The sequence below is a fragment of the Delphinus delphis genome, chromosome 2 (genome assembly GCF_949987515.2).
Source record: "Delphinus delphis chromosome 2, mDelDel1.2, whole genome shotgun sequence".
NCBI lineage: Eukaryota > Metazoa > Chordata > Mammalia > Artiodactyla > Delphinidae > Delphinus > Delphinus delphis.
This window is the reverse complement of record NC_082684.1, coordinates 129,640,286-129,665,391: the sequence shown is the minus strand read 5'-3', so window position 1 is coordinate 129,665,391 and position 25,106 is coordinate 129,640,286. Positions and strand designations below refer to the sequence as shown.

Sequence of the window (25,106 nt, the reverse complement as noted above, 5' to 3'; positions counted from 1 at the left end):
CCCTACTGCCTTTATCCCTGCCCCTTTCCTGATGGTGCTATGCATAGGGACAAGACCCCATGAGAGAGGCTCTGAAGCCTCTGACTAGAGCCCCCAGAACTGCTGAGCCCAGCAAAGTGGAGGCAGGGAGGCCAAGGAACGTGGGGTAGCAGTTGTGAGCCTTGGAGGCTGGCCAGCCCCGCTTCCTCCTCCTTCCACATACAGCACCTCCCCATCCCCCCTGGTCAGCTTGCAGCTCCTGCTGAGCTGCTGTCACCAGAGCACATGTCAAGGATGACTGCACCTCCGATGACGGAAAGCAGCAGGATGGTGCCGAGTCCCCTGTGCTGTGCCACTTTGGGTAAGTCACTGCCCATCTCTGGACTTCAGTTTCCTCAGAAAACAAAGGATGGGCTAGGATATGGTAACTCATTGACTCTGACCCACTGACTCTGATTATCTAAGGCTTGATAATCCTAACCCAGCTTGGACCCCTTGACATCTCTGGCTCCATTCACAGTTGAGCAGGCTTGGCTTCTTGGAGTAGGATGTGGGCCTAAGACCTGAGTCGGGGGCAGCTGGGGAACATTTGTGCTCTGAATGAACTAGCTACTCGCTTGTTTTAAAGTCATCCATGGCCCCCCATGCCCTCATGGTGAAGCCCAAGTTCCCCAGCCAGATGTTCGTGGCCCCTCTGACTGGCTCTCCAAAGTCACCCCTCCCCACCTCTCTTGGAATGGCTAATTAATTGTTCCTTTAACAGTCTGCGATGTGTCATCCCCTGTACGTTTACTTATACTGTTCCATCAGTCTGGACACCCTTCTCCTGTTCCTCATTTGGCTAAGTCAGCTTTTGAGAGTCGGCTGAGGTACCACCTCCTCCAGAAAGCCTTCCTGGATGCTTTTCCCTCACCACCACCCCCTCCTCTGGCTCACACAGTCCTGAGTGTCCAGTGTCCCAGCCTGATTACACTTTATTATGACTCTGTTTCCATATTAAGGGCAGAGACCCAGTCTGCCTTCTCATTCCTGAGACCCCGTCAATCACTAACACAGGGCTGGGAAGACATTTTTCAGTGGGCTGCAGTGGGATCAGACCCTGCCCCCTTTGCCCTCTTCCTGGGCATCCTCGAAGGTGGGTTGACGCTCCCTGGCCCTGCCTGGCTTCCTGCAAGTTTGAGGCTGTCGTTTGGGTGCAGGAATGTGATGTAATTGTGCAGATTATTTCTGGAGGCCCCACTGATCCAGGTGTGTGGGGTGGCCACATCTGCCCCACCCTCGGTAGCCCCAGCCCCACAGTGGCCCCCAAACCCTCACTCATACATGCCCGCACCTCAGTCCCCAGCAAGGGGAGGGACCCCCTCAGTTGCCCTCCCTTCTGCATACTAGTCTCCTCCTACCTCCATACCTTTATTCATATTGTCTCCCCATCTCTTGAAATCTCTCCTCCTCCCCAAATCCTGCTCATTCTCGAAGACCCAGAATCAGTCTTACTTCCAAAGCCAGTGCTCACACGGCTCAGGGGTGGCACCATAGGCCCCCAATCTCTCCACCACCCCAAGGGATGTGGCCACGGTTCCCATTCTGCCCCCCATCCAGTGCCCAGTCCAGCATTGACCAGAGTACCCCAACCCCACCCAAGCCCCATAAACACAGTGTTGATTGACTGAGATGCCGGGTGGTTTTCCCCACGTACCCCTCCCCTTCAGGAAGACTGTTTCTTAGGGACAAGTTTATTCCAGGGAACACACTAACCTCTTTCATAATATCTAAAGGCATACCAGCTACAAAAATATCAGGCTCTCAAGTGTGGCCAGCTCAGTGTGGGGCCTGGTTTGAGCCGTGACTGCTGCCAGGTAGGAGCCCATGGCTTCCTCCTGGGCTGCCTTGCAGGCCACAGGGACCCCCAGGAGGAGCGGAGAAAGCTGTGGGAGAGAGGAAGCGCTGTGTCTGGTCACAGTGGTGTGTTCCAAGGCTGAGTGGGCCCAGCTGGAATCCTAGGTTGTCCCGGCCTGCATCACCAGCCCCAATCAGGAGAAGGCTTCCGTGAAGCCTGAAGGCTGGCGGCAGAGCCAGCGTCGGGAGGCTCCTGGACCGAGGGTCTAAACCACCGATTGCTTTCTCCAGAGCCCTAGCTGGCTTCCCAGGGTCAAAGGGGCAGACCAGAGCCTTCCCAAGGCTTGAGGTTCACAGTGCTGACAGACTTCCACCCAAGCAAAGCAACCCCCGGCTGGCCCTGAACCCCCGGGACCTGCTGACAGAGCTGGTGCCAAGCAGAGAGGCTGCCATGGCTGGAGTGACAGATGCTGGGAGAGCTGGGGAGGGAGTGGGCGGGGAGGATGGGAAGTGCTCCAGCACAGGCAAGGACACGGCGGGGTGGCCTTCCCCGCCTTCAGGGCTGGGCACCGTTGGCCCGGGCGTCCGATAGGGCTGTCTTCCGGAAGGCCTGCAGGGCTGGGTTGTGCAGCAGCGTGTATGCCAGACCCCAGCGGGCCCTGCCTCGGCCTACCCGGGGCCCCGCTCCCTTGGCCGCCCGGTCCTTGGTCTGCAGCAGCTGCATCCCTGAAAAGAGACCTTCCGTGAGTCACTCAACACACACCCAGCCAAGCCCCACCCCCAGCACCAAGACCTGAGCAGAGTCTGTAAACCCCTTGTGTATGTAGGGTGAGGGAGGCCGAGACTGGGGCTCCAGGTGCCCGTTCACAGGGTGGGAAGCCAGGAGAGTGTGCGGTGCAGAAGCGTGTTTGTTAAGGCTCAGGGTGTCATCCTCTGGGTGGCCAGCAGAAGAGGGAAAGGATGAGCTCTGTGGAGGGGACTGGAGGCAGGGCTGGGACAAGGGTCCCCCTCCCTACTACACACTTCCCAGGCAGCAGGGCGGGGGAGGACGTACTGCTTAGGAGAGGCAGGGGGTGGCCTGGGGTGGTAGGGGTGACGGAGCCCCTTAGCTCTGAGACAACTGTCTCATTCTCCACGTGAGGAGTGAGTGTGTGTGCACACACGTGACAGAAAGTGTGTGTATGTTAGTATTATGGGAAAAATTACCCTGAGACGGACCAGGAGAATTCTCACTTCTTCTCTCCCACAGGCAGCCCAGAGAGGATGTGGGCATTTTCCTAGCCCTGTCTCCCTTGCGTTGCTGGAGAGCGGGCCTGCCTCCTTCCTGGGAGAAGCCGGGTGGGCTCAATTCCCCCCATTCCCACTGGAAAGGCTCACCTTCCTCTTCCTCCCCCAGTCTGAGGCCATCCCGGGGGGCCGTGCGGGGCTGGGGCCTCTGAGTTCGCAGGAGCAGGATGCAGAAGGCCGTCGAGGCTGGATGTGACTGGCTGGCCTCCATCTTCAAGAAGTTGCAGTATGTGTGGTAGCCTGGGTGGGTGGGGAATGGCCGTGCTAGTGCGGGGGGGCCCCAGCCGGCACCTAACACAGACACAGGGAGTGCCCTGCACACCCTGCATGCGAGCTCGTGGGCACCTGAGCGTGTCGCACGTGCACTGCACATGGCCCCCTACACATACCCACAGCCTGGGGTTACAGACATCCTCTGCAGAGACCAGGTCAGGGCAGACCCTCCCGCACTGCTTGGGCAGCCTGAGCATCCCCTGCCCCCAGCTCCTGCCCAGTAACCTTACCGGGGTCAAAAGTGGCGGCTCTAGGTGGCAGCAGGCTGAGGTCCATCTGGCCAAGGTGGACAGCATTGTAGAGGGCAGACAGCAGCACTCGCCAGGCGGCCATCATGGTACCCACCAGCACATTGATGGGGAAGAGAAGGAAGGTGGTTGCATAGAGTGCTCGCCTGGGGTCAGGGAGAAGAGAGCTGAGGCAGGTCCTCACACAGAGTCCCTTCCTCAGGGTCAGTGGCAGACCTAGCTGACCACAACTGCCGTGTATTGGTTGGTTACACCTCTGTGTACCCATCTTCTGGGCTGGGTCTGCTCTCTCAACCCAGCTCACTCATCCCACCCATCTGGGAGACAGAGGCCCAGAGAGTCTGCGAGACTTTGCTAAGGCTGTCTGGCTAGTCAGTGGGGTTTAAGTCCAGGTCCACCTGGATCTTTCTATGACCCTGGTGCCCCCACCTCCCTCTTCTGGGTCCCTTGTCCACTGACTCTAAGTCTCTCCTGGGGCCAAGGTCCTCCCACAGCCTAGCATGGAAATAATATTTCTGTTAACCTCCTTCCTGCAAAGGGGAGAGCAGTATTGATCTTCAAAACAGGAAAGGCTCATGGGGGTATTTCTGGCTGTGTGACAGGTAAACAGAGAGGTATTTTGGACTAAGCTGGGTCACTGACCCCTTTTAAGGCAAGCTCTTTTTACTGCTCACTGGGTTCCCCATTAGAGAAAGGGGAAAGATGGCAGACGAGGGAGAAGGGCACAAGGACAAAGACACCGAAGAAGCAGCTGAGGGCCTAAGGGAGGCGCAAGCCCAGGAGCAACCTCACCGGTTGGTCAGCTCTGGGCGTCCATGGTGAGTGTCTAGGAAGATCCAGTGGGCTGCCATGTTCTGCAGGGTCACAGCCAGGGCCAAGGTCAGCCAGAAGGGCCTGTGGGGGGTGAGGGGATGGGGCGGGTGTCACTATTAGTGGTCCTCGGGAAAGCGGTCCCAGAGCCCTCGGTCCCTTGCCTCACTCACCATGAGGATTTCAGGGATCGGAGGAGCAGAAGGTTCCTGCCATGCAGCACGGGCATGAACACCAGGAAGGTAAGGGCCAAGGTCCCCAGGAAGAAGAGGATCTGCTGCACCAGGAGCCCTGCCAGCATGGGGAGGAGAACAGGGAAAGAAATCAGCCCACCCTCCCAGGAGCCCCAGGCTTTGGAACTGGGCAGACCTGGTTTCAGATACCTGCTCTGCTGCTGCTTAGCTGTGCCACCTTGAGCAAGTTATTTTACCTCTCTGAGCCTTGGTTTCTTCCTCTGTAAAAAGGGGATAAGCAGCCCCTACCCAGGAGGGCTGTTGTGAGGATCCAATGAGACAGTATCTGTGGCGGCTCTTTGAAAACCACAGAGTGCTTTGCAAATGTCATTTTCCCCCAGTTGCTCCCGAGTCCTTGAGGACAAGACAGTATTTGAAATTAATGTTTGCGTTCCTACTGGCCAAAGCCTGGCTCATGGTAGGTACCTGAAAGTTGCCTGTTGAAACAGTCGGCTAATTGTTTACATGGGATATGTACAAAAGGGTTTCAGAGGCATGAAGTTTACCTATACGAGGAATTATGACTTTTAGTGCTAGTGATTCGTCCACCCCTTTATCATCTTTTTCCACCTCCGCCAGCAAGGTGAGAACTGAAGGAACCAGCAGCAGAGGGAGAAATCAGGCCCTGCTTCGGCAACAATGGCCCCAGCCCCCTCACATCTGCAAGGACTTTATTCACCGCAGTGCCCAAGGGGAGAATCAGAAACTCGGAGCTTGGAGGGGTCCTTGAAGTTAATCTAGTCCAGTTCTCTCAGAGCAGGGCCCTCCTTGCGGCCCCCAACCATGGCCGCATAACCATGCTTGAATACTCCCAGTGACAGGGATGACCTCCTGAGACAGCCCATCATGATATTGCCCTCCCTTACAAAAGCAGGAACATGCCTCCTCGAACTTTCCAGCCCTGGGTCACCTTCTGTGTAAACCCCTGGTGGCACCCAGGAGCCATCCTCATGGGACGGGTATCCTTTTATCAAGGGCCCCTGCACCTGCCCCCCGACCCCACCTGTGTGGACTCGCTGAGGGCAGGGAAGGGAAGGTGGGTCCCTCTCCTTGCTTTTAGCCCCAGAGCCAGCTCCAGCACAGGCAGACCCCAAGAGGCAGCCAAGACCTGCTGGGAACCCTCCCCTCCCCCACTCGGGCCCGTGGGGCCTGCCGAGGTCAGGTGGAGTGGGCAAGGGGGCGCTCACCAAGGCAGGTAAAAGCAGTCTGGTAGGCGGTGAAGCTCATCCAACAAAATATGGCCTGGCGGGAGGGGCGAGGGCTCGGGGGCCGGGGGCCCAGGTCCAGGGCGCCCCCTCGGTGCAGAGCTCGCAGGTTGGCCCTGGGGGGGGGAGTGAGGAAGCCAGCGATCTCAGGGAGCACACACGCTCCCTAATTTCCTGCTCTGGGCCAGCCTCTGGCTGAACTCCCAGTCTAAGTACAACCCACGGCCATGGGCAGGGAAGCCCAGAGCTGTGGGAGCCCAGAGGAGCTACTAACCCAGCCTGGGAGATCAGGGAGGGCTTCCCGGAGGAGGTGATGTCTGAGTTGCGTCTTAAAGGATGAATCAGACTAAGCTGGTGGGGGGCGGGGCAGGGATCAAGGGAGACAAATTAAGGCAGAAGGCTCAACCTGAGCCAAGTCAGGAACGTGGGACACAACAGTAGGGATGGAAAGTGATTGGCAGCTCGGCCGTCAGGGCAGGAGGCAAGGTTCCAGGCAGGCAGAAGCTTGAGGGCCTTGATATGCCAGCCTAAGTAGAGCCAACCCTGTGAGAAAAGATCCTGGGGCAGGAACCCTGAGGCCTGATAAACGTACAGCACACGGACCAGCTCCCTGCCAAGTCCCTGGCCCTCCCCTCCCCACCCACTCTACTCCCAGCTACAAGCTTCTCTCCCTCTCTGCCCACGTTTCCTCAGTGCTCCTTACCATTCACCATGAAAGGGCAAGGTAGGCGGCTTGGCATTCCATGTCCCACAATAATCTCTCTGGTGCCCCAGCGCCAGCCAGTCCACTCCTCACCCACACTTCACACTTGTTCTTGCCCACACAGTTCCTCCCGCCTGTGGCACCCTTCCTCCCTCATCTCCATTCCCAGGTAGCATGCCAGCTTTCCCAGGTGGCCCCACACCAGCCCTTCGTCAGCCGTACATCAGTCGCAGATGTTTCTCCCACCGGACAGGGATGCCCCACCATCTCCACCCACCACAGGGCAGCTGGGCAGCTGGGCTCAGTAACAGCCTGGTCCTGCAGGGACTCTCCCTCCCTCCAGCCCCTAGCTTCTCCCCACAGGCCTCCTGGGTCAGGGGTCCTGCAGGCCCACAGGGCTCTGACCCCTTCCCCACGTCTGCACCGGGGGGAATCAGAGCCTGTCACTCACCTGTGTGTCACCAGCGAGCGGGTCAGCATGAGGAAGGTGAACAAGCAAGACAGAACCAAGGCCGAGATGTAGCAAACTGGAAGGTGGAAAGGGAGCAAAGTGGGAGGTCAGGGCCTGGGGGGTCTCCTGGGAGACCCCGAACTGCTGCCAGGATGGTACCTGGGTGGGAGTTATCCCTGCCCCACACCCCCCTCTGAGGTGTCACATCTTGTCACATCCCCTGTTCTCAGATCCAGTATAAGTCGATGACCTTGGTTGACCAATACTGCCAGGTGACATCTGGTGGCCAAGACAGACAGAGGCCGGCTCTGAGGCTGCAGACCTGGCCCTCACCCCGGTCTTGCTGCTTCCATTGCTGTGTGACCCCCAGTGAGAGACTCCATCCCATGTGGCATCTGCCTTCAGCTCCATGGCTTCCTGGCTGTGTGGGCTTCAGGGGGTCATTTCATCTCCCAGCCTCAGCTTGCCCATGCTGGGCACACTGCTGGGCTGCCCGTCTCCCAGCATGCTGTGAGCCATAAAACCCCATCAGGGCCTGCGTCAGTGGCCTTTGTTAAGATGTGAGCGCCCGTCAGTGTGGCCTGAGTCCATCAGAATGAGGGAAGTGACCACTGCTACCCATCTCCTCCCCGGGTCGCCACCCACCCTGTCCATTTGCACAGATCATGAGTTCCCTGTATCACCAGCAGCTGGGGGAGAATGCATGGTGTTGTGAACAAGCCTGGCATTTAGCATAGCAGGGATGCAGGGCTACAACCCTTCCACCCTATATCCACATCTAGTCTTACTCAACACCCTCACAGTAACCCCACAGGAGAGGCACAGGGAGACATGGGACCAACAAAGAAGCTGAGACTCAGAGAGAGGGCCTGACCCGCCAGCCACACTGCTAGGAAGTGACAGAGCAAGGGGTGCAATCATTTCCAAGCAGACCCAGAATGAGCCCAGGGTGTCTGCACTCTGATCTCACTGGTCAGCCAAGGGAAGTGTTCCTGGCTCCCATCAGAGACTCAGGAGGGGAGCAAACACACACGGGAAAGGCAAGCACCAGGTCCTTGTAGCCACAGGTTCTGGAGATGTGGGTCTCAGCACTGACAGCATATTAGGATCTCCTGGAGTTGTTCAAATTCCCATGGCCCAGGCTGTACCCCAGACCAATTAAATCAGAATTTCTGGGCATAGGACCCAGGCCATAGCTTTTGGGAAAGCAACCCCAGTAATTCCGATGTGCGGTCAGGGTTAAGAACCACTGAACTGGGTTGTTGTTTTTTTTTTTCAAAGACAGAGTCCTAATGATCTATTTCAAATAGCAACTGATTGAAATCAATCAGCCAACGGACATGTGTAGAGCTCCTGCTACAGTGGTTCTCAAACTCAGGCTGGCATCAGAACCGTGGGGAGGGCTTGTCCCATCACAGAGGCTGGGCCCCACCCTCAAGGTTTCTGAAGTCTGGCTCGAGCCTTGGGATTCCTTACAAGTTCAGGTGATTCTCAGGCACAGCCAGTATTGAGGATGACCGCTACAGAAACCCGGGGCCGATCTGCCTGTCCCTGGCTCACTCCTCTGGGGGCAGAAGGGGGCACTTTTCTGAAAGGCAAGGCTAGGAGAAAGCCCTGGACACGCGCAGCTCTGCCCTCCTAGAGCCAACACGGTACCAGCGAAGGTACATTCCGGACTGTTTCTGCCAGGAGGTGAGGAGCCTGCCTGCTGAGGCTGCCCAGGTGAGTGAATAGGTTAATTGGGGTGAAGGGTTAGCCAGCCCCCTTGGCCCCAGCCTGGCCTCTGGTCTCCACTTGTCTACCTCTTGTTCCTCTCTACCTCAAATGTGTCCAACTTGCTCCCTCCTAATCCTGGTACCCATAAAATCTTCCTGCACTTTGCATCCTCTGGGACTCTGCACCTGCCCCCTCCTGGGCACTGATTCCGTGGATCAGTCTGTCTCCCCTACTCAGTCAAGCGCCTCTAGGACAAGGTTGCCCTTAGAGCTTCAGCACCCATTTTGCAGGTAGGAAGATGGAGGTCCAAAGGAGAAAAGTGGCTTGCCGGGGTCACACAGCTGCTAAGTGATGGAGCAGGAATTCTAATCTAGTCTGCCTGACTCAGAGTGTGAGATTTCTGTGAATGATGCCAGCCTTATAGTCCAGGTGCTAGGTGGGCAGCCCTAAAACAGGCTCTCGGAGCTCAGAAGACATTCGCTTCTTAGGCTAAGAACAGACCAAAAGGTCCCCAAGCTCAGACCTATCTCAGTTCCATCCCTGGCTTGCTGAGTGCTTGGGGCATATCTCTAATCCTCCTGGGCCTCAGTTTGCCTTGTTAAACACTGATCTGTTTGACCCCTGCATCCAAGGAGATCCAAAGTGGGAGCCTTTGGGCTTGGAAACTGCAACATATGATTAGAAGTGTCAGGTGTGTTGAGTAGAAACCAAATCCATTGTCCTGGACATGTCACTTCCTCCCTCTGCCTTTTGATTTCCTGCTCTGTGGGATGAGATCAATGATGCTGACCTAACAGGGCTGCAGTGAGCAAGGTGTGAGCTTGGATGTGGACTGATGTGGGCCATGTCTGCTCCTGCCTGTGGCCCAGATTGCAGCCAACTTGGAAAATCTCCCTGGAGATGTCATTTTCAGCCCATCCAGAACTTGTCACCTGTCTATCTTGTGGGCTTTGGCCACAGTTCCAGGGAGCAGACGCACTCAGGAAAGTGGTGGGAGTGGTAGTTGGGGAAGGAAGCAGTCACTGCATATACCCCTGCCCACTCCTACTCCCTCCCTGATGGTAATGGTAAGAAAGAGCTGCAGAGCAATCACACCTCCACCTGCCATACTGGCAGCCTAGACTCTGACGATCACATGTTACTCCTCCAGAGCCAGGGTGCCTTTGCCTGTGCCTTTGCCAGGGACGCCCAAGCCAGCAGAGGGTGCAGGCCCCATGACACCTGACCACTAGGCTTTGTCTCAAGGTGATGGAGAGCCCCAGCCTGGGCATCAGGAGATTGTGTTCTCCTCTTGGCTCCCGTCTGCCTGGCTGTACGACCTCAGGTGATTCCCTCCCCGTGTGTCAAGTGAGGATACTTCTCAGTCTCGTCCACAGAGCTGTGGAGGTGGCGTAGGTGGGAAACAGGGCTAAGGGATAAGGAGGCATCAGACCACAGAAGGGGAGACTAGTACAGTTCCCGGGCCCAGGAGCTCATTGTCAAGGGAAGGAAGGAGAAAGCAAGTGCCTGGAGGACAGGGATTGGGGAAGAGAAAGCATCCGCCCTGCCTGACCCCACCCACCTGCCATGAGGATTAGCTCAGAATCCTGGCGCACTGTCCCACTTCACTGCCTCCTTTTCCCTTTCCCCACCACAGCAAAGGCCCCGGGCTGTCCCCTCAGCTCACACATACCACACCCTCTCCCATCTCCACGCCTGCAGAACTGGGCAAAGTCACTAGGGGTGGGGGTGGGAGACACCACACAAGCTAACAGGGGCCCGCTGAGGTGACCTTCAGGCCTCAGAGACTTGGAACTGGAAGCTCCAACCACCCCAATTTGGAGATGAAGCAGCCAAGATGCAGAAAGGGGAAGGGACGTGCCCAAGGACACCCCACATGTCCGCAGCACTTGGGACAGAGCTCAGGTATCCCAGCTGAGGTCCCCACTGCCGGCCCTCAGGGGCTCCCGAGAGGCCTCACCTTCCAGAGCCCACAGGTAATGCTTCACCAGCTCCACCACCTCCTGCCTGTCCTCTGAGAGCACGATCCCAAAGCCAGCCAGCAGGTAGGAGATGTCCGTGGTGATCCCTGCCCTCACCTTCTGGATGGTGGGTACCACGCCCACCAGTAGCAGCAGGGCCACCTGGAAGAACCCCCAAATCAGGGCGGCAGGGCCTGGCTGTGCTCACACCAGACACTCCCATCCCAGGAATAGTGTGCTCTGAGACTTCAGGGAAGAAACTCTGGCAGTACACGGGCTGCCTCCACGTGCCCATCAGCCTTCACAGTGTTCTTATCTGTCCCTTAGAGCAGCATCCTCGTGCCAAAAATCAGCACATTACAAACAGATACGACTTTAGCCCCATAGGCCTCAGATATGCTTTCAAGCAGCACAAGTATATGTGTGTATCTCTGACCGCCTATCAATCGTCTATCTATCTAAAACTTCAGAATATAAAATTTCCAATTTTTCCATGTTGGACAAAGCAAAGTGTCCTAAAAATGAGCACAGGCACTGAAGCTGGACAGACCTGGATTCAAATTTTGGCTACCCTGAGATATTAACTGTAGGAACGTGGCCAAGTCAAGTTCATCTCTCAGCCTCAATTTCCTCCATCTGTAAAATGGAGAAAAATCATACCTACCTTCCAGGGTTTTTGATTTTTTGTTTGTTTGTTTTTTTCTGAGGGGGGCATAGTGGTGGTGAGGATTTATCAAACATATATTATCTCACTAAATCTTCCCAACTAAAAGGAATTAATTTATTTCCTCCATTTCACAGCTAAGCTAATTGTTTCAGGGATGTTGAGTAACTTGCCCAAGGTCACTCAGGAGGTAAATAAAGGAGCTAGGATTTAAATCCACATTTATGTGACTCCAAAACTCGTGCTCTGACCCTGTGTGAGCCCAGCAAGAGTTACCATCCCCTCTCCTCTGGGTAGGCCAGCATTCCCAAGATGGCCAGAAGCAGCTGGACAGGATTTGGGTCGGGGTTTTTGGAGAGCTGAGCTGAGGGCCTGAGCCATCTCAGCCTTGGGGGTTGGGAGCAGGGGTCCAGAGGCAAGTGGCACTACAGAGGCAGGACATACCTGGTAGATGGCCGTCCCTGTCAGGGTGACTGAAAGCACCAGCTTCAGGGGGAGTCGGAATCCTGCAGTCCCCAAAAGGAGGGGTGTGGTGAACCCCAGCGCCATCCAGCCCTGGGAGCCCCATCCCTCCCAAGAGGCCTAGGACAAGGGTCAGGGCTCACAGGACCCTGGACCACCAAGGCCAGGCCAGGGGCTTCCCCTTGTCCCAAGCTGGGGTTGTTCTTCCCGATGACAAGAGTTTTGGGGAAAGGAGCGGACCTTCTACTGCAGCTGTTCTATGCAAAAGAGGGGTGAGGTCACCTGTCACTCTTGACCTCAGCTCCCCACGCCATACCTCGCTGTGGAGTGTAGACGTAGTGTCTGAAGTAGATCCAGGCCCGGGACAGGAAGCCCTGCTTGGACGTGTGGGAGCTGCAGAAAGACCCAGGCAGGAGGGAGCTCTCAGGAGAAGCCCCTGCTCTGAGCCTGGGCCCCAGGGTTTGGTTCATTCCTCATCTCTGCCCCACCATGCTGCCCAGTGCCAGCCTCCCAAACAAGCCTGCCTGCCCAGACCTGTCCCCTGGCCCTAGGACCTCACCTGCTTTTCAGCTTCTTCTGGCAAAGGAGGGTCCTCAGATATTCTTCAGAGTAGCTGTTCTGCAGCCCCTGTGGCGACAGACAAATGGACAAGCAGATGGGACCTGTCTCGAGCCATCCCCGGGGCCCTGGCTCAGGGTAGGTGCGCGTACAAACCTCTTGGCAGTGGTGGAGTACAGAGAAGGGCCATCCCGTGGGGACGAGGTCCATGCCCCCCAAAGCTGCCCTTCCCTCCTCCGTAAATAAAAGACTAATCAGTTTCCTATCTAAGAACTCTCAATGCAGGGAAGTTCTTCCTAAGGTCTATCTCCAACTCTCTCCAGCTTTACTCAGTCACATCACATCACTGCTTTCCTCCTGGCCCTCTGGCCTCTAGTAGCTAAGACTGAAGCAAAAAGGGAACTTATGTCCCACGAGCACATCCCTGACCAGGACACAGGATAGGGCCATTTCAGGTCAGATCCCCCCAGCCCTCGCCTACTCCAGGGAGATCACAAGGGTGACCTGATTTGTCTAAGCCACATTCCAGGCCTTAAACTCCCTGCCAAGTGGCAGAGGCCCACAGTAAGATGCAGTGAGCCCCTGGCCCCTGACGATTAGGAAAATATAGGCCATTGTCACCTGTTGCCATGGCAACCCTGGGATCCAGGGCAGGTGTGGGTCAGCTCAAAGCTTGACTGTGTCCTTTGAGGCTTAAAACTCTTTGACCAAGGGCCAAAGAGGATTCTAGTTCTCCTCAGACTTCCCAAGAGGAAAGGCATGCAATGGAGGGAGAGGCCGAGAAGATCCCTGGAAGGGGAGGGAAGGGCCTGGACGAGGTGCTGTGTGTCCTGGGGAGCTGCTCCCCTCTTCTGCGCATCTGGAGGGCAGTAGTGACAAGTACTGAGGACCCTACTGCTACCCTGTGAGAGCGAAACCCGGAGTCAGGTGGGCCTGTGGGGGACCCAGGGTCGCCCCGGAGATGCTGAGCCCACCTGCCTCTTCTCCCCTCACTCTTCATCCCTCCATGGGGACCTCACTCCTTCTCTGGCTTCAGTCCTAGCCCCTCTCCTGAGCTCCAGGCCCACAGTCCAGCTGCCCGCCAGACCCCTCAGCGCCACACACCTACAGCTACACATCGTCCCCCGCACACCTGCTCTCATCCAGCCTTGTGTATGTCAGCAACTAGCGCCACCACCCACCTGCTGTCTGTCCTAGATGCCACCCTTCAAGCCTTTCCTTCACCCTCCACATCCGCAGAGCAATCAGCCTTTTGCATCTGTGTCTTTAACCTTTCTCAAGGGCCTCTGCGGAGCAGTCTCCCTCTTCCTCCCCTCTCGCCAGGAAGAGCACTGGGCCCCGCCTCCACCCATGCTCCCAGGTCAGCTGGATGAGCCCTGGTTGCACTTCTCACAGCGCACTGTAAATATATGTTGCTGCATCCATCTCCCCCAGCACACTGGGAGTCCTGGAGGTCCGACACAAGTCACGCAGCTAAGTTCACAAACCCAGCCTAGGGCCTGGCACAGGGCAGGTGCTTAGAAGGTCTACCTAATCTCAAATAAGATTGCCATATCTTGTAAGAATTCTCTCTTGCCATGGGTGCCAGCCGAGGGCCTGGCCTGGCCTTTGCCTGGGGAGGGAGGACCCACCAGTCCCTCTGCGACTCAGCAAACATTTTCTGAGCACCTGTTATGTTCTAGGCTCCACACCGGGCATGACCACATGTAGGGGAATAATAGATACGGGCAAGTCCAGGGTGTCTTGTGTGCTGAGTACGAGCCCACCCCAGCCCTGCCCCTTTACCTTGGAACCCGCTGCTGCCCCATGACTGAAGCTTTTCACCAGCTGCACTGGGTACCAAAGGCTCAGGAATCCGAGGCCCAGAAGGAGAGGCAGAGAGGCCAACAGAGAGTAGTACCTGTAGATCTGGATGGACAGAACAACGCCTAGACACACCTACCTTCTGCCTCCTTCCCCCAACCGAAGACCAGGGTTCATTTCCCTTCCCAGCTCACAGGGGTCCCTGAGGGTGGTCTAGGGTGCATGGAAAGGCTTCTGGTTCTTTCACTACCCCCCCGCCAGGGCCACTTGGCCGCAACTTCTACTTCCCCTTCTCAGGCCCTGCAGAGGTGCCTGCCCCTCTCCCAGGCCCCTGGACTCCCAGGTCCCTTACAGGAGCAAAAGGGAGTATGTTTTGTAATCCTCTCCTACCCACCCCAGGGGGCTGGGATGGGGCCTGAAACGGGGGACATCCACCTTCTATGTCCCTACGTTCCTGGTGCTTTGACACGGGCCTGATTTTTTCTATTACAGTTTGCAACCTGGGCATCTGGGAAGTACATGCTCTGCCTCCCGGGGTTGAGGCCCTCCTAGGGTTGCATATGTATTCATCTATTTGTTAATTCAATATGTTTTTATTGAGAGCTTAGTATGTGCCAGGTCCTGGCTGGTGAAAAAGACCAACGAAGTCCCTGCTCTCACGGAAACCACCTAATCTTCAACTCTACCCTGAGGGATTCGTGTTACAACTTCATTTATGGGGGCAGGGCAGGGTGGGGGGGAACCTGAGTCTCAGAAATGTGGTAAGGGGTCCTCAAAACACCTAGCACCACCTGGCACCATTTCGTATATTTGTTTGTTTGACTGTGTGTCCCCTTCTGGAATGGCAGCTCTTGGGATGTCAGGGACGTCACCTGTCTTGTTCACAGCTGTATTCCAGTGCCTGGAAATGTCCCTGGTGCAGAGTATATGCTCAGATATGTTTGTGGAATGACCAAAGGAAGGAAGGGATAAAGTTGGATTCACATCTGGGTTGTCTGACTCTGTAGGCCACACCCCCACCCTTTGGGCTCTGGACTGGTCAAGCTTCACACCCCAGCCAGCTCCAGTGAACCAGGTTCTGAGGTTCTGTAATTCTCTTTTTAGCCCTCTGAGACCATCCCCCAGCTCAGCACTTGCGTCCTCCAGCTCTCTTCACTCCCACTCCAGTCTGGCCAAGGGAAGTCTGGGAGATCAATAATGGGGGGATTTCAGGCCTCCTCTCCCTCCTTCTCTGCCCCTTCCCCCCCTCCTTCCCCCTCCCAAACTGGAAGCTCCTGAGGGCAGGCGCGGCTGCTTGGTCCCCAGCCTCTCCCACAGAGGGGCAGAGCTTGGAATGAGCATGTGTGTATAGGCGTGGAATCCCGTGCAACAGGGAAGCAGGACAGAGAGGAAAGGAGCCACACTGGTTTAAGCAGCTTCTCCACGCCCTGCCGCCCCAGGCCGTCGTTAAGTCAGCGGTTACCTTGGGTGACACCGGACACTCTGCCCTTTGCCAGACCTGGACCCCCAGATGAGCCCAGGACAGCACGCTGCCGAGCAGGTGTGCGGCTCTATGCCTGACCGTGGCACAGACAGCCAGGGGATAGTAGAGGGCAGGGTAATAGAGCAGAGCCAGTATCTTCCACGGCCCTGGAAGGCAAGACAGGCCGAGAGACACAGGATGGAGGGGCAGATGTGGGGCCTGGGTCCAACCCACCCAAGCTTCTCTCCTGTCTCCATCTTCCCAGCCCCTCAGCTGATTCCGTGGGCAAGAGCCCTGCACGCGAATCCAGGCTCTGACTATTATCAGCTCTGTGATCTTGGGCAAGTTACCTCTTGGAGTCTCAGTTTCCCCGTCTGTAAAATGGAAATAATATATAGTACATTAGCAAAGGTAAAATGAGAAGGTATGTGTACAGTGCCTTAGCCCAGTGCCTGAGTTAGTACTCAATAAATTAGGCTACTATTTTATTACTCTTCCCTTCTCTGACCCTCGGAACCTGCCACTGTAAAATGGGGCGAATATCTGAATCTTGTGGAGTTGCTGTGAGGATCGGATCATCTAAGGAGGTCATGTTGCAGGGCAGTGGCTCCTCTGGGTGGCAGCTGTCCTTTTTACCATCACCTCCTTGAGCCCAGCTCAAGTCTCCAGGACCCCTCCCCGCACCCCTCCCCACCCTTCTTCATGCTCACACGGGACTGGGTTGTCTGGGGGACTCAACCTGTGCTCCCTCCCTCCCGAGGGTGGGATTTGCACAAGAGCAGAGAGGGCAGTATTGACTCAGGACAGAGCAATAGAGGTTTCAGGCACTGTGGTGGGACAATTGGGGAGGGCAATGGGACAGCGTCTTCTGGTCTATGGCTCATGACTGGAATGGGGAGCCCCAGTACTCTGGATTCCCACCTGCCCCCTCCCATCAATCCAGCCCAGGGCCTCAGCTGTGCTGGGTACCTTGGCCGGGTGGTAAGGCGAGAGTCAGGAAAGGCAGTGGGTCCTCAGTGGGGAGCAGCAAGCACAGGGAGCTGAAGAGGACCGTGAAGACGGCGGCAGGCACGGTCCGGGGTCTGTCCCCAGCCAAGAAGTCCACAGGGCTGGTGCAGAGGCGGGGGCAGGACAGGGGGGAGTTGCTCAGGCCCTGCACGCCCATTACCACACACTGAGTTCCATAAACCGGGGAGGTGAGTCAGTTCCACTTTCCAGATGGGGAAACTGAGGTCCCTTCGTGCATTCATTCCACAGATGTCTGTGTAGTGCCTCCTATGTAACCAGATCTGGGCCCTGTGGCAAAGTGACTCAGGAACATCCCCTGCCCCACCCCCTGCAACAGGCAGACACAGAAGGAAGAAGCCTGAGCACTGCTCCCTCCGCCCACTCTGGAAGCTTCGGGAAACAGCCGCCTCCACGCTAATTGGTCTGTCTGGGCTGGCTGACCTTCAGAGAGCTGGAGAGTCACAACATCCTTATGCAACAGCCGCCACCCTGGCCTGGGAGTGGCCCTGGGGCAGAGGGCAGACAGCGGGCATGGCTGTCCCAGGCATCACCCCTCTGGGCTCAGGGCAAGCCACTCAGACGCTCTGCTTCTGTGCTCCAGTTTGCCTTCATGCCCTGAGGGCTCCATCCTGCTTCGGTCTCCCCAAGGCCCTCCCCCAGGCGGGGCATGCTCTCTCCTGGGCCAGCCAGTGTGGCAGAAACCCCAGGCTAGTTCCTCACAAAACCAACATGGCAGGCCCCACCTCAGTGTGCAGCCCAGGCCTGGGGTACAAGGCTGTCTACACTGGGGCTCCACCTACCACCTCGCCCCAGGCCTTTGGTCTCTCCCACACAAGGCTGCCCGGTCCTGTCTCCTCAGGGTCATCCCCATCCCAGACTCTGGGGTTGCTGGGCTGAAGGAGACGGGGAGAAAATTTCAGCCAGAGGGACTGGAGGGCAATCCCTCATAAATCTGCCTCGAAGCATCAGGGTCCAGGTAACACCCTCAGGGAAATGAGGGTCAAGATGGCATGGAGAGGGGCTTCCCTAGTGGCGCAGTGGTTAAGAATCCGCCTGCCAACGCAGGGGACACAGGTTCGATCCCTGGTCCAGGAAGATCCCACATGCCGCCGAGCAACTAAGCCCGTTCACCACAACTACTGAGCCTGTGCCCTAGAGCCCGCGAGCCACAACTACTGAAGCCCGTGTGCCTAGAGCCCATGCTCCGCAGCAAGAGACGCCACCGCAACGAGAAGCCCGGGCTCCGCAATCAAGAGTAGGCCCCGCTGGCCGCAACTAGAGAAAGCCCGCGCACAGCAACGAAGACCCAACGCAGCCAAAATATTTAAAAAAAAAAAAGACAGTGTGGAGTGACCACGGCCTGTCGAGACTATGGACTGCCTGAGGGGGTGTGTCCTAGAGCTGGGCCCTCTTGGGCTCGGTCTCCCTGGGGTCTGGAACAGGAGTGGGTGCATCTGAGTGGGTCCCTCCCCTTCCCTCATGGGGTCCCAACTAAGCCTGGAGATCTGGGTGGGGATGGGGAGAGCCCCCAGACTGAGAGAGTTTGGGGTGTCCCAGAGGCCAGAGCTGGCTCCTAGGTACCTAACAAGCCACCACCCTCCCAGCTGGGCCCCCTGAGTGGGGGTGCCCAGGCCAAGGCACCAACCTGGGGATCCCAGGCCTGCCGTGCCCACAGTGGGGCCAGAGCTGGCGGCGCTTCACCAGCATGGCCAGCAGCAGCAACACGAGGATCTGAAAGGAGAGCACAGAGGAGGGCTCGGGTGCCCAGGCCTTCCCCGAGGGGCTGAGTCAGGGCACTCAATCCCAGGACCCCCTACCCCGCAGTGCACACTCCTGCAGCAACTGGGGACTGGCTAGGAGGTGACAGAAGTTTGAAAGGTTGGTCTGCATCCTGGTTTGGGTCCCCACCCTGGGAGAACTCCCGGTACCCACTCCCATATGTGGGCTCCCCGAGTCTCCCTTCCCCAGCGCCAGCAAAGAACACACATCCCCCTGTTCAGGCTGGCAGTGGCGGCAAGCCAGTTGGGACTCACCGACAGCACGACCAGGCAGGCGTGGTAGAGGCCGGGTGGCACGCTGGGGTGGCAGAAGGGCACCAGCCTGCAGAGTGAGTGAAGGCTGGGTCAGGCCGAGGTAGGGAAACCCCAGGTGTGCAGCCCAGGCTGGGGTTCCAGGCTGTCTATACTGGGGCTCCACCCACCACCTCCCTTGACCCTCTGATCTCTCCTAGACAGTTCACCTGCTCAGGGCCATTCTGGGCCTCTGATGACCCTGAAGTGTGCCGGTCCCACGCCCAGCTCTGAGGTTACAGGGCTGAAGGAGACAGGGGGCTCCCAGGGGAAGACATGGGAGAAACAGAATGGGCCAGCTTGGCCTTTCTATCCATCAAGGCCCACTTCATTCCTCCCTCCTCCAGGAAGCCTCCCTGACTGCTCCAGGCCTCAGAACTGTGGCTGAGCGTACCGCCTGGGTCCGGCAATCAGCAATGGGTCCTATGATTTGTCTTTCACTCACTGGAATCCAAGTTTGGTCTGTGTCTCTGACTGGAACGATCTACCTTGGTCTTCCAGGATTTATGTCTCTTCTTTACCTGTTTTATTAAGGGCTGAGTCATGTGGCAGAGAAAGGTATCAGGTAGGAGCCCCGAGCTCAGGGCTGGACGTGAACCTAGGAGAGCTGATAGGACTGGGTTCCTGGGGGAGAGGTAGACCTCTGGGTTTGCCCAGATGGAGCCTGGGAGCGCCAGAAGGAGGTAACCAGTGTGGGCAAGGCCACCAAGTTCTGGTGGGTGAGGCATCAGAGGAAGCCCTGCAGCTGCGCCCTCCCTGCCGCAGGCGGGGCTCACCCACCCAGCTGGGCTCCTTCCTGCTGTGTGGAAAAGAGGGATCCCAAGGGTGAGCCTGAGTACTCTGTGCTGGAACACCCTGAGCTTGGGAATCCCAGAGAGTGAGAAGCAGGAGAGAACCCGGTCACGCGGGCTTGTCCTTGGGGTGGAGGGACAGAAGGAGTCTGTTTTGTGCGATTTCTTGGCCAGGGCAGAGCCAGCCTCTTCCCAGAGCAGTAGAGTTTGTGCCATGCAGGGGATCAGGTTCCTGCTGTCTGAGCCCAGGCCTCACGCTCCGCGCTTGCAACTCTGAGGCATTTTACTCGAGTATGTGGGGTGGGGTTTGGGTGAGGCAGGGCCCCTCACCAGCCCCAAGAGTTCAGAGCCACCACTCCAGGCCCTCTCAGCCTGCATCTCACCACCTGACAAAGTCCTACTCAATCCTGCGCCCCCCACCAGGCCCAGCCAGGGCAGGGGCTCCGTAAACCGTCCCTGGAGCAGCCTGACCGTTTCCCACTCACCCCAGACCAGGAGCCACCCTCACCTCCACGGACCCCCTCCAGGGCCCTGTCTGGGGGCAGCTCTGGCCCTTCCTGTGCCACCCGGGGCCCCCCCTCTACCCTTTACTTAGCTCAGTTTGCCTGAGGCTCATGGACCCTCAAATGTTTGAGGTCTGAGTGACAGAAATTTAGCTGAGCAAATGTCTGGCTCACAGCTCGTGGACCCATGTTTCGTGCTGTGGGACAGGCCGGATGGCGCAGACACAGAGAATGCTACGTCGGGGAGGGTGGGCGCTTGATCTTTGAGGGGGCACAGCAGATGCTAAAGGATGCAGAAAAGGGAGAGAAATCTGGGGCAAGGCCTCAGAGGGGGTGGGATTTGAGTTTGAAAGATGGTGGCATCTCTTTAGGCAAAGAAGGGGCAAGGGAGCTCCACGTAGAGGAAAGAGCATGAGAAAGTGGAGTGACAGGCAGTAGACAGTGAGGCTGGGGCCAGGCAAGGTTTTCAGCTTGATTACAGCGCAGAGGGCAGGCTGAGAGCCGGTAATAGCAGGCATGGGAGGCACTAGGGAGCCACTGAGGGCGTCTGAGCGGGACAGTGTTCTAGATTTTAGGAGATTTCTGTGGCTAGATTTGAATAACAACAACAACAGTAACTAGTATTGACTAAGCATCGAGCGAGTGCCAGGCACTTCCTATGTATTAACTCAGTTGATTACCTAAGAGGTGGGTGCTATTAGTATCCCCCTTGCCTAGATAAGGAGAACAAGGCTCAGAGAGGCTAGGTATCTTGCCCAAATCACACAGCTAGCAAAGCACCAGAGCCGGAATTCGAACTGAGGTAGTCTGACTTCAGCAGCCGCGTGGGACCAGGATGTGAGAGGCAAGGAGTACGTGGAGGAAGATATTAAGTTGAACCACACGAAACTGCCATTTCTTTCCATCAAAAACAGTTAAGTATCGGCATTTTCAAATGGCTCAGCATAAACAGTCACGGGGGAGCGGGAATGTCAGGCAGTATCTCAGGGGTATTTAGGTGGAAGACTTTACATGCCTTAATGTAGCGGAGCAGAGAGAAGGGGAGTTTCTGGGATGACTGTAGGGTTCTGGGCCTTATTCCAAGATGGAGAGTGAGGACAGAGTCCAATGGAACCCAAGGAAGCTGAGGCTTGGTCTTGGGCAATTCAGAGGCGGTGATGGGCACTCAGGGACAGAGGCCGGACTGCAGGATGGTGAGGACACTGAGACGGAGAAGAAGCAAGGCAACTGTTTCTAGAAGTTTGGCTCTGAGGTAGAGGTTGCAAAGGGCCCCATCCAGAGGGGAGGGCAGAACACATCTGTGTGGGTGAGAGGGAAAGGCTGACTGTCTGGGGCAGGGGTCTGTGGGCCTGTGGTCCCCGGGGGACCTGGAGCCCTGCTGCCTGACCCTCTCCCTGCTCCCACAGCAGAAGAACCTGCAGATCACCCTGGCGTTGACCTCTCTTGGTGGGAGGGCAGGCCATGAAGGAAGCCTCCCAATTCCGCCTTCCAGGCAGCCCTTTGAAGTGGTGGAGAGGTGACTGACATCCTGGACAGCTGCCACAGATGTATTTGTATCCCCAGGCTCTGGCTGGGAAGCTCGGTATTGATGATAAGAGTGGATGACACACGAGCACATGGCAAGTAGGGCCCATAACCTGACCAGAGGAGCCTCTGGGGGTAGAAAAGAGCCAGCTCGGCTTATACACATCAATCCTATGTCCACAGAAGACCCCAGACAGTGTGCATCCCATCGCCATCAGACTCACCCCCACCCCCAACCTCTCCAACCAGGTCCTGGCGCCAAGGGGGCACTTGGATAAATGTGACCAGGAGATCGAGTCCATCCCAGACACTGTCACCAGTGCCCACAACCTCGACTCCAGCCTGCTGGGGCGCGCTGAGGCACAAGGGGGACCACTGTGCAGAGCTCCTCAAAGCTTTGGTGCACCACCTCGCCGGGGTGTCTGACTCACACAGGGAGAAGTGAGTCCAAGCTTGCCTCCTTGGGATTCCCCTGGGATCCCAGCTTCCCACTCCCACCTTTGGCAGGAAGTTCGACTTGGTTTGGCCCAGTAAGTAGATTCAAACAAAGCTCTTCATTCTTACCTACGGTGGGAGAAGAGAGCTACAAATTCTAGATGACACCCACCTTAGGAGTGGTACTGCTCATCACCTAGTCCCTGCCATGCACCCAGCTTTATTCTAAGGCCATATCTAAATACCTGAGCCACAGAGCTGGCTGCAGGCACCTGGCCCCAGCCAATGCCTGGGCCCTGAAGTGGCTAAGGACACAGCTTCAAATCAGGGCCTTAACTCAGGTCAGATTCTGTGTCCTCTTGGGGCTCCCAGGCCCCTCTCCATTCTGCTGCTTCTCCCACCTCACACATACACAGCAGGAACCTGGGGAGCCCTGGGCTTTCGAGGTCAGCCAGGGAAGGGGAAGAGGGCACCCTTTTGCTGACAGCAGGGCTGCTTTCCAGGTGGTCAGAACCCCGAGTCCTCCAAACAACATCTCCTTCCCCCAGGCCTGGGTGGGGTCTCCATCCCTGCCGGGTGACCCCAGCCTGGCCAGGCCACAGCCCTGGCCTCTGGGGAGGCACGCAAGCATTTTTCCCTTCTCCGGTTTTGGTTGTTGATGGAGAACAGATGTGCACACATCTGGCTCGGCAACCCCCAGCCTCACCTTTCTAGTTCCGCAAACCTTCAGACAGAGAAGGGAGGTAGGCGATGGGGCCGGGGCCAGGGACAACAAGGGGAGAACTGGGCTCTGGGGCCCACGCAGGCAAGGCGTCCCTGGCAGCATGGGGGCACAAGGAGGCCCAGCTCCTCCACCAGGGTACCCAGACTAAACAAAGATAGAAGGGATCTGGGCAGAGGCGGCTGTGGGCCGAGTCCTCAGGCCACACTGGGCTGGGCTGAGGCCGCCTCCCTCCCCTGGGCTGCCCGAGCACTCCTGCTGAAGAGAACAGGGCCTCCTCAGCTTCACGGAGCCTCAGACCAGCCAAAGCCAACCAGGGCGGCATGTTTCCTCAGGCCTCCCCCTGCCCCAGGCCTGCCCAAAGAACCTGACGCTTACTAACAGCACACCCCAGATGGTCACCACAGGGGCCAGTAACACCTTGAAGGCAGGCCCGACTCCCTCAACCACTCACCCAGGACTCTCCACCCTGGTTACAGGCCAGAGTCACCCAGGGAGCCACCACAGCCCAGCTGGATCTGAGTTTGCAAGGATGGGGCCCAGGAATCTGTTTTTTAAACACACCACAGGGAATTCCCTGGCGGTCCAGTGGTTAGGACTCAGTGCTCTCCCTGCCAGGGCCGGGGTTCAGTCCCTGGTCAGGGAACTAAGATCCCACAAGCCGCGTGGCACAGCCCCAAAAAATTAAATAAAGTCAAAAAAACAAACACAGCGCACAGGTGCTTTTCAGGTGACTAGCCTGGCCCAGGTCCTCCACCTCAAGTTTCTTAACACCAGCACAAAGGCTGTTCTCACCTAACAGGCGAGGAGACTGAAGCCCAGAGAGGCTGTGACTTGCCAAGGGTTCACACAGCAAATGAGCGGCAGAGCCCCTCTTAGCAGCCCTCGCTCAGGGTCTTCCCCACACCCCCCCATCAGTAACCTCTGCCACACCCCATGCGCTGGCCGACAGGGCCAGGGGTTCCGACTCACCCTTCCGGCTCAAGCTCCTGGCCACCCTGGGGCTCGTCGATGTACCAGCTGCCGTAGGAGTCATCGTCGTCTGTGGCCCCGGACGAGGTCTGGTTCCCTGCTACCTGGGTCGACATTCTCTAGTGCTTTTCCTCTGACCCCCAAACCAGAGGGAAAAAGTCACTACAGATGTGAAAAGAGGCTTGGGGCGGGGAGAAAGAAAACTCAAACAAAGAAACGTTTCTCTTTAATCCTAAAGGTTACTTTCTTGCTTTTAGCTCTCTGGGAAAAGCCCTCCTGGGAGTGAGGGCCTGGGCCGGCTGGCACAGGAGAAGGGGAAGGGCTTCTCCTGTCCCCTCCTGTCCCTTCCCGCCCAGTCTCGCGAGGTCCTGCAGGAGGTAGTTATCCCTTGGGGATGGTGCCCCCTCAGGGTCCTCGGGCTTTTGCTGGGGCACCCGTCTGTCTCTCTATGACTGGCCACCGGTAGGTTTTGACTCAAAGCACCATTTTCAAAGAAGTTTTGTCCAATCCAAGCTGCCCACAGAGAGCACCCCCTTCCTTCCCCCTCCTCAAGCCCACCCAGATGGACCCACAGACACACACTCAAGGAAGGACCAGGGAGGAAGGAGCTGCGGAGATGAAAGGGTGGGCGGGCAGCGGGCAGCGGGCGGGCTCAGCACCGTCTGCCGGCCCCTCCCAGCTGGACTCCCAGCCCCTTCCGCTCTCAGGGGTCCAGCCCAATCCCCCCTCTTTGTTCAGGCTCCCTCGAGACCATCCCCCAGCCTCAGCCTGCCCCTCGCTGGCCCCCTTGGGCCTCAGTGATGGGAACACACCGTGGTCCTCACAAGACCCCCTTCCGGAGGTGGAGGTCCGGCTCCATTGGCGGCCTGAGCCTGGGAGGAGTGCGGCCAGGAGGGCCGGCACCTGACTGCACGCACATACCTGCCTTCGGCGCCTGCCCCAAATCGCCCACACATCTGCAGGGCCTTACAGACAAGTCAGGCATTCCAGCAACCCAGGGAGACTGGGCCAGGGCCAGAAGGAGGGGAGGGAGCCCGTCCGTTCCTTCTCCTGGAGGAACATGTGTCTCACTGGTAAAATCTTTTTGTTTCTCCAACTTGATTTCACAAGGAGATAACTCACCCCCACGAGGCAGAAATTAGTCCTTTAAACACGAACCAGACCCACGGGGAGGCAAGAACCCTGCCTGCCTCCTGTTTCTCCTGGAGTGTGGGGTGAGAGTGAGGGCAGGAGATGGAGGTTCCTCTCCCCCTCCTGGCCCCCAACCGGGGGTGGAGGTATGGCAAGATGCAGACAAGGCAGAGAGCAGTTCTCAGGGCCCCTATCCCTGGGTGGGAGTCAGGCCCCCTGAAACTTTGAGGGTCCCTGTCCTTCCAATACCCCACAGGGCGCCTGGGCCATGGCCCTACCCAGCTAAGGCATTCATTCAACA

The 25,106-nt window shown here is 57.4% G+C and overlaps 1 protein-coding gene across 2 annotated transcripts; it reads right to left on the bottom strand.

Moving 5' to 3' along the window:
* Positions 1 to 1,709: 1,709 nt before the first annotated feature.
* Positions 1,710 to 23,805, bottom strand: STRA6 (signaling receptor and transporter of retinol STRA6). 2 transcript variants are annotated; one of them, XM_060003687.1, is made up of 18 exons: positions 23,675 to 23,805; positions 18,693 to 18,759; positions 18,305 to 18,390; positions 16,621 to 16,760; positions 16,002 to 16,025; positions 15,652 to 15,818; positions 14,172 to 14,294; positions 12,388 to 12,455; positions 12,145 to 12,221; positions 11,811 to 11,872; positions 10,702 to 10,864; positions 7,026 to 7,101; positions 5,854 to 5,987; positions 4,607 to 4,724; positions 4,416 to 4,517; positions 3,606 to 3,769; positions 3,193 to 3,342; positions 1,710 to 2,541 (listed from the first exon to the last, which is right to left on the bottom strand). In XM_060003687.1, exons 1-18 carry the CDS (start codon positions 23,788 to 23,790, stop codon positions 2,372 to 2,374), a joined length of 2,007 nt encoding a protein of 668 aa, XP_059859670.1. In that variant the 5' UTR covers positions 23,791 to 23,805; the 3' UTR covers positions 1,710 to 2,371. The 2 variants fall into 2 exon arrangements, with proteins under 2 accessions (XP_059859670.1, XP_059859669.1); XM_060003686.1 differs by having other exon boundaries at positions 16,621 to 16,733; positions 23,675 to 23,790.
* Positions 23,806 to 25,106: the final 1,301 nt, after the last annotated feature.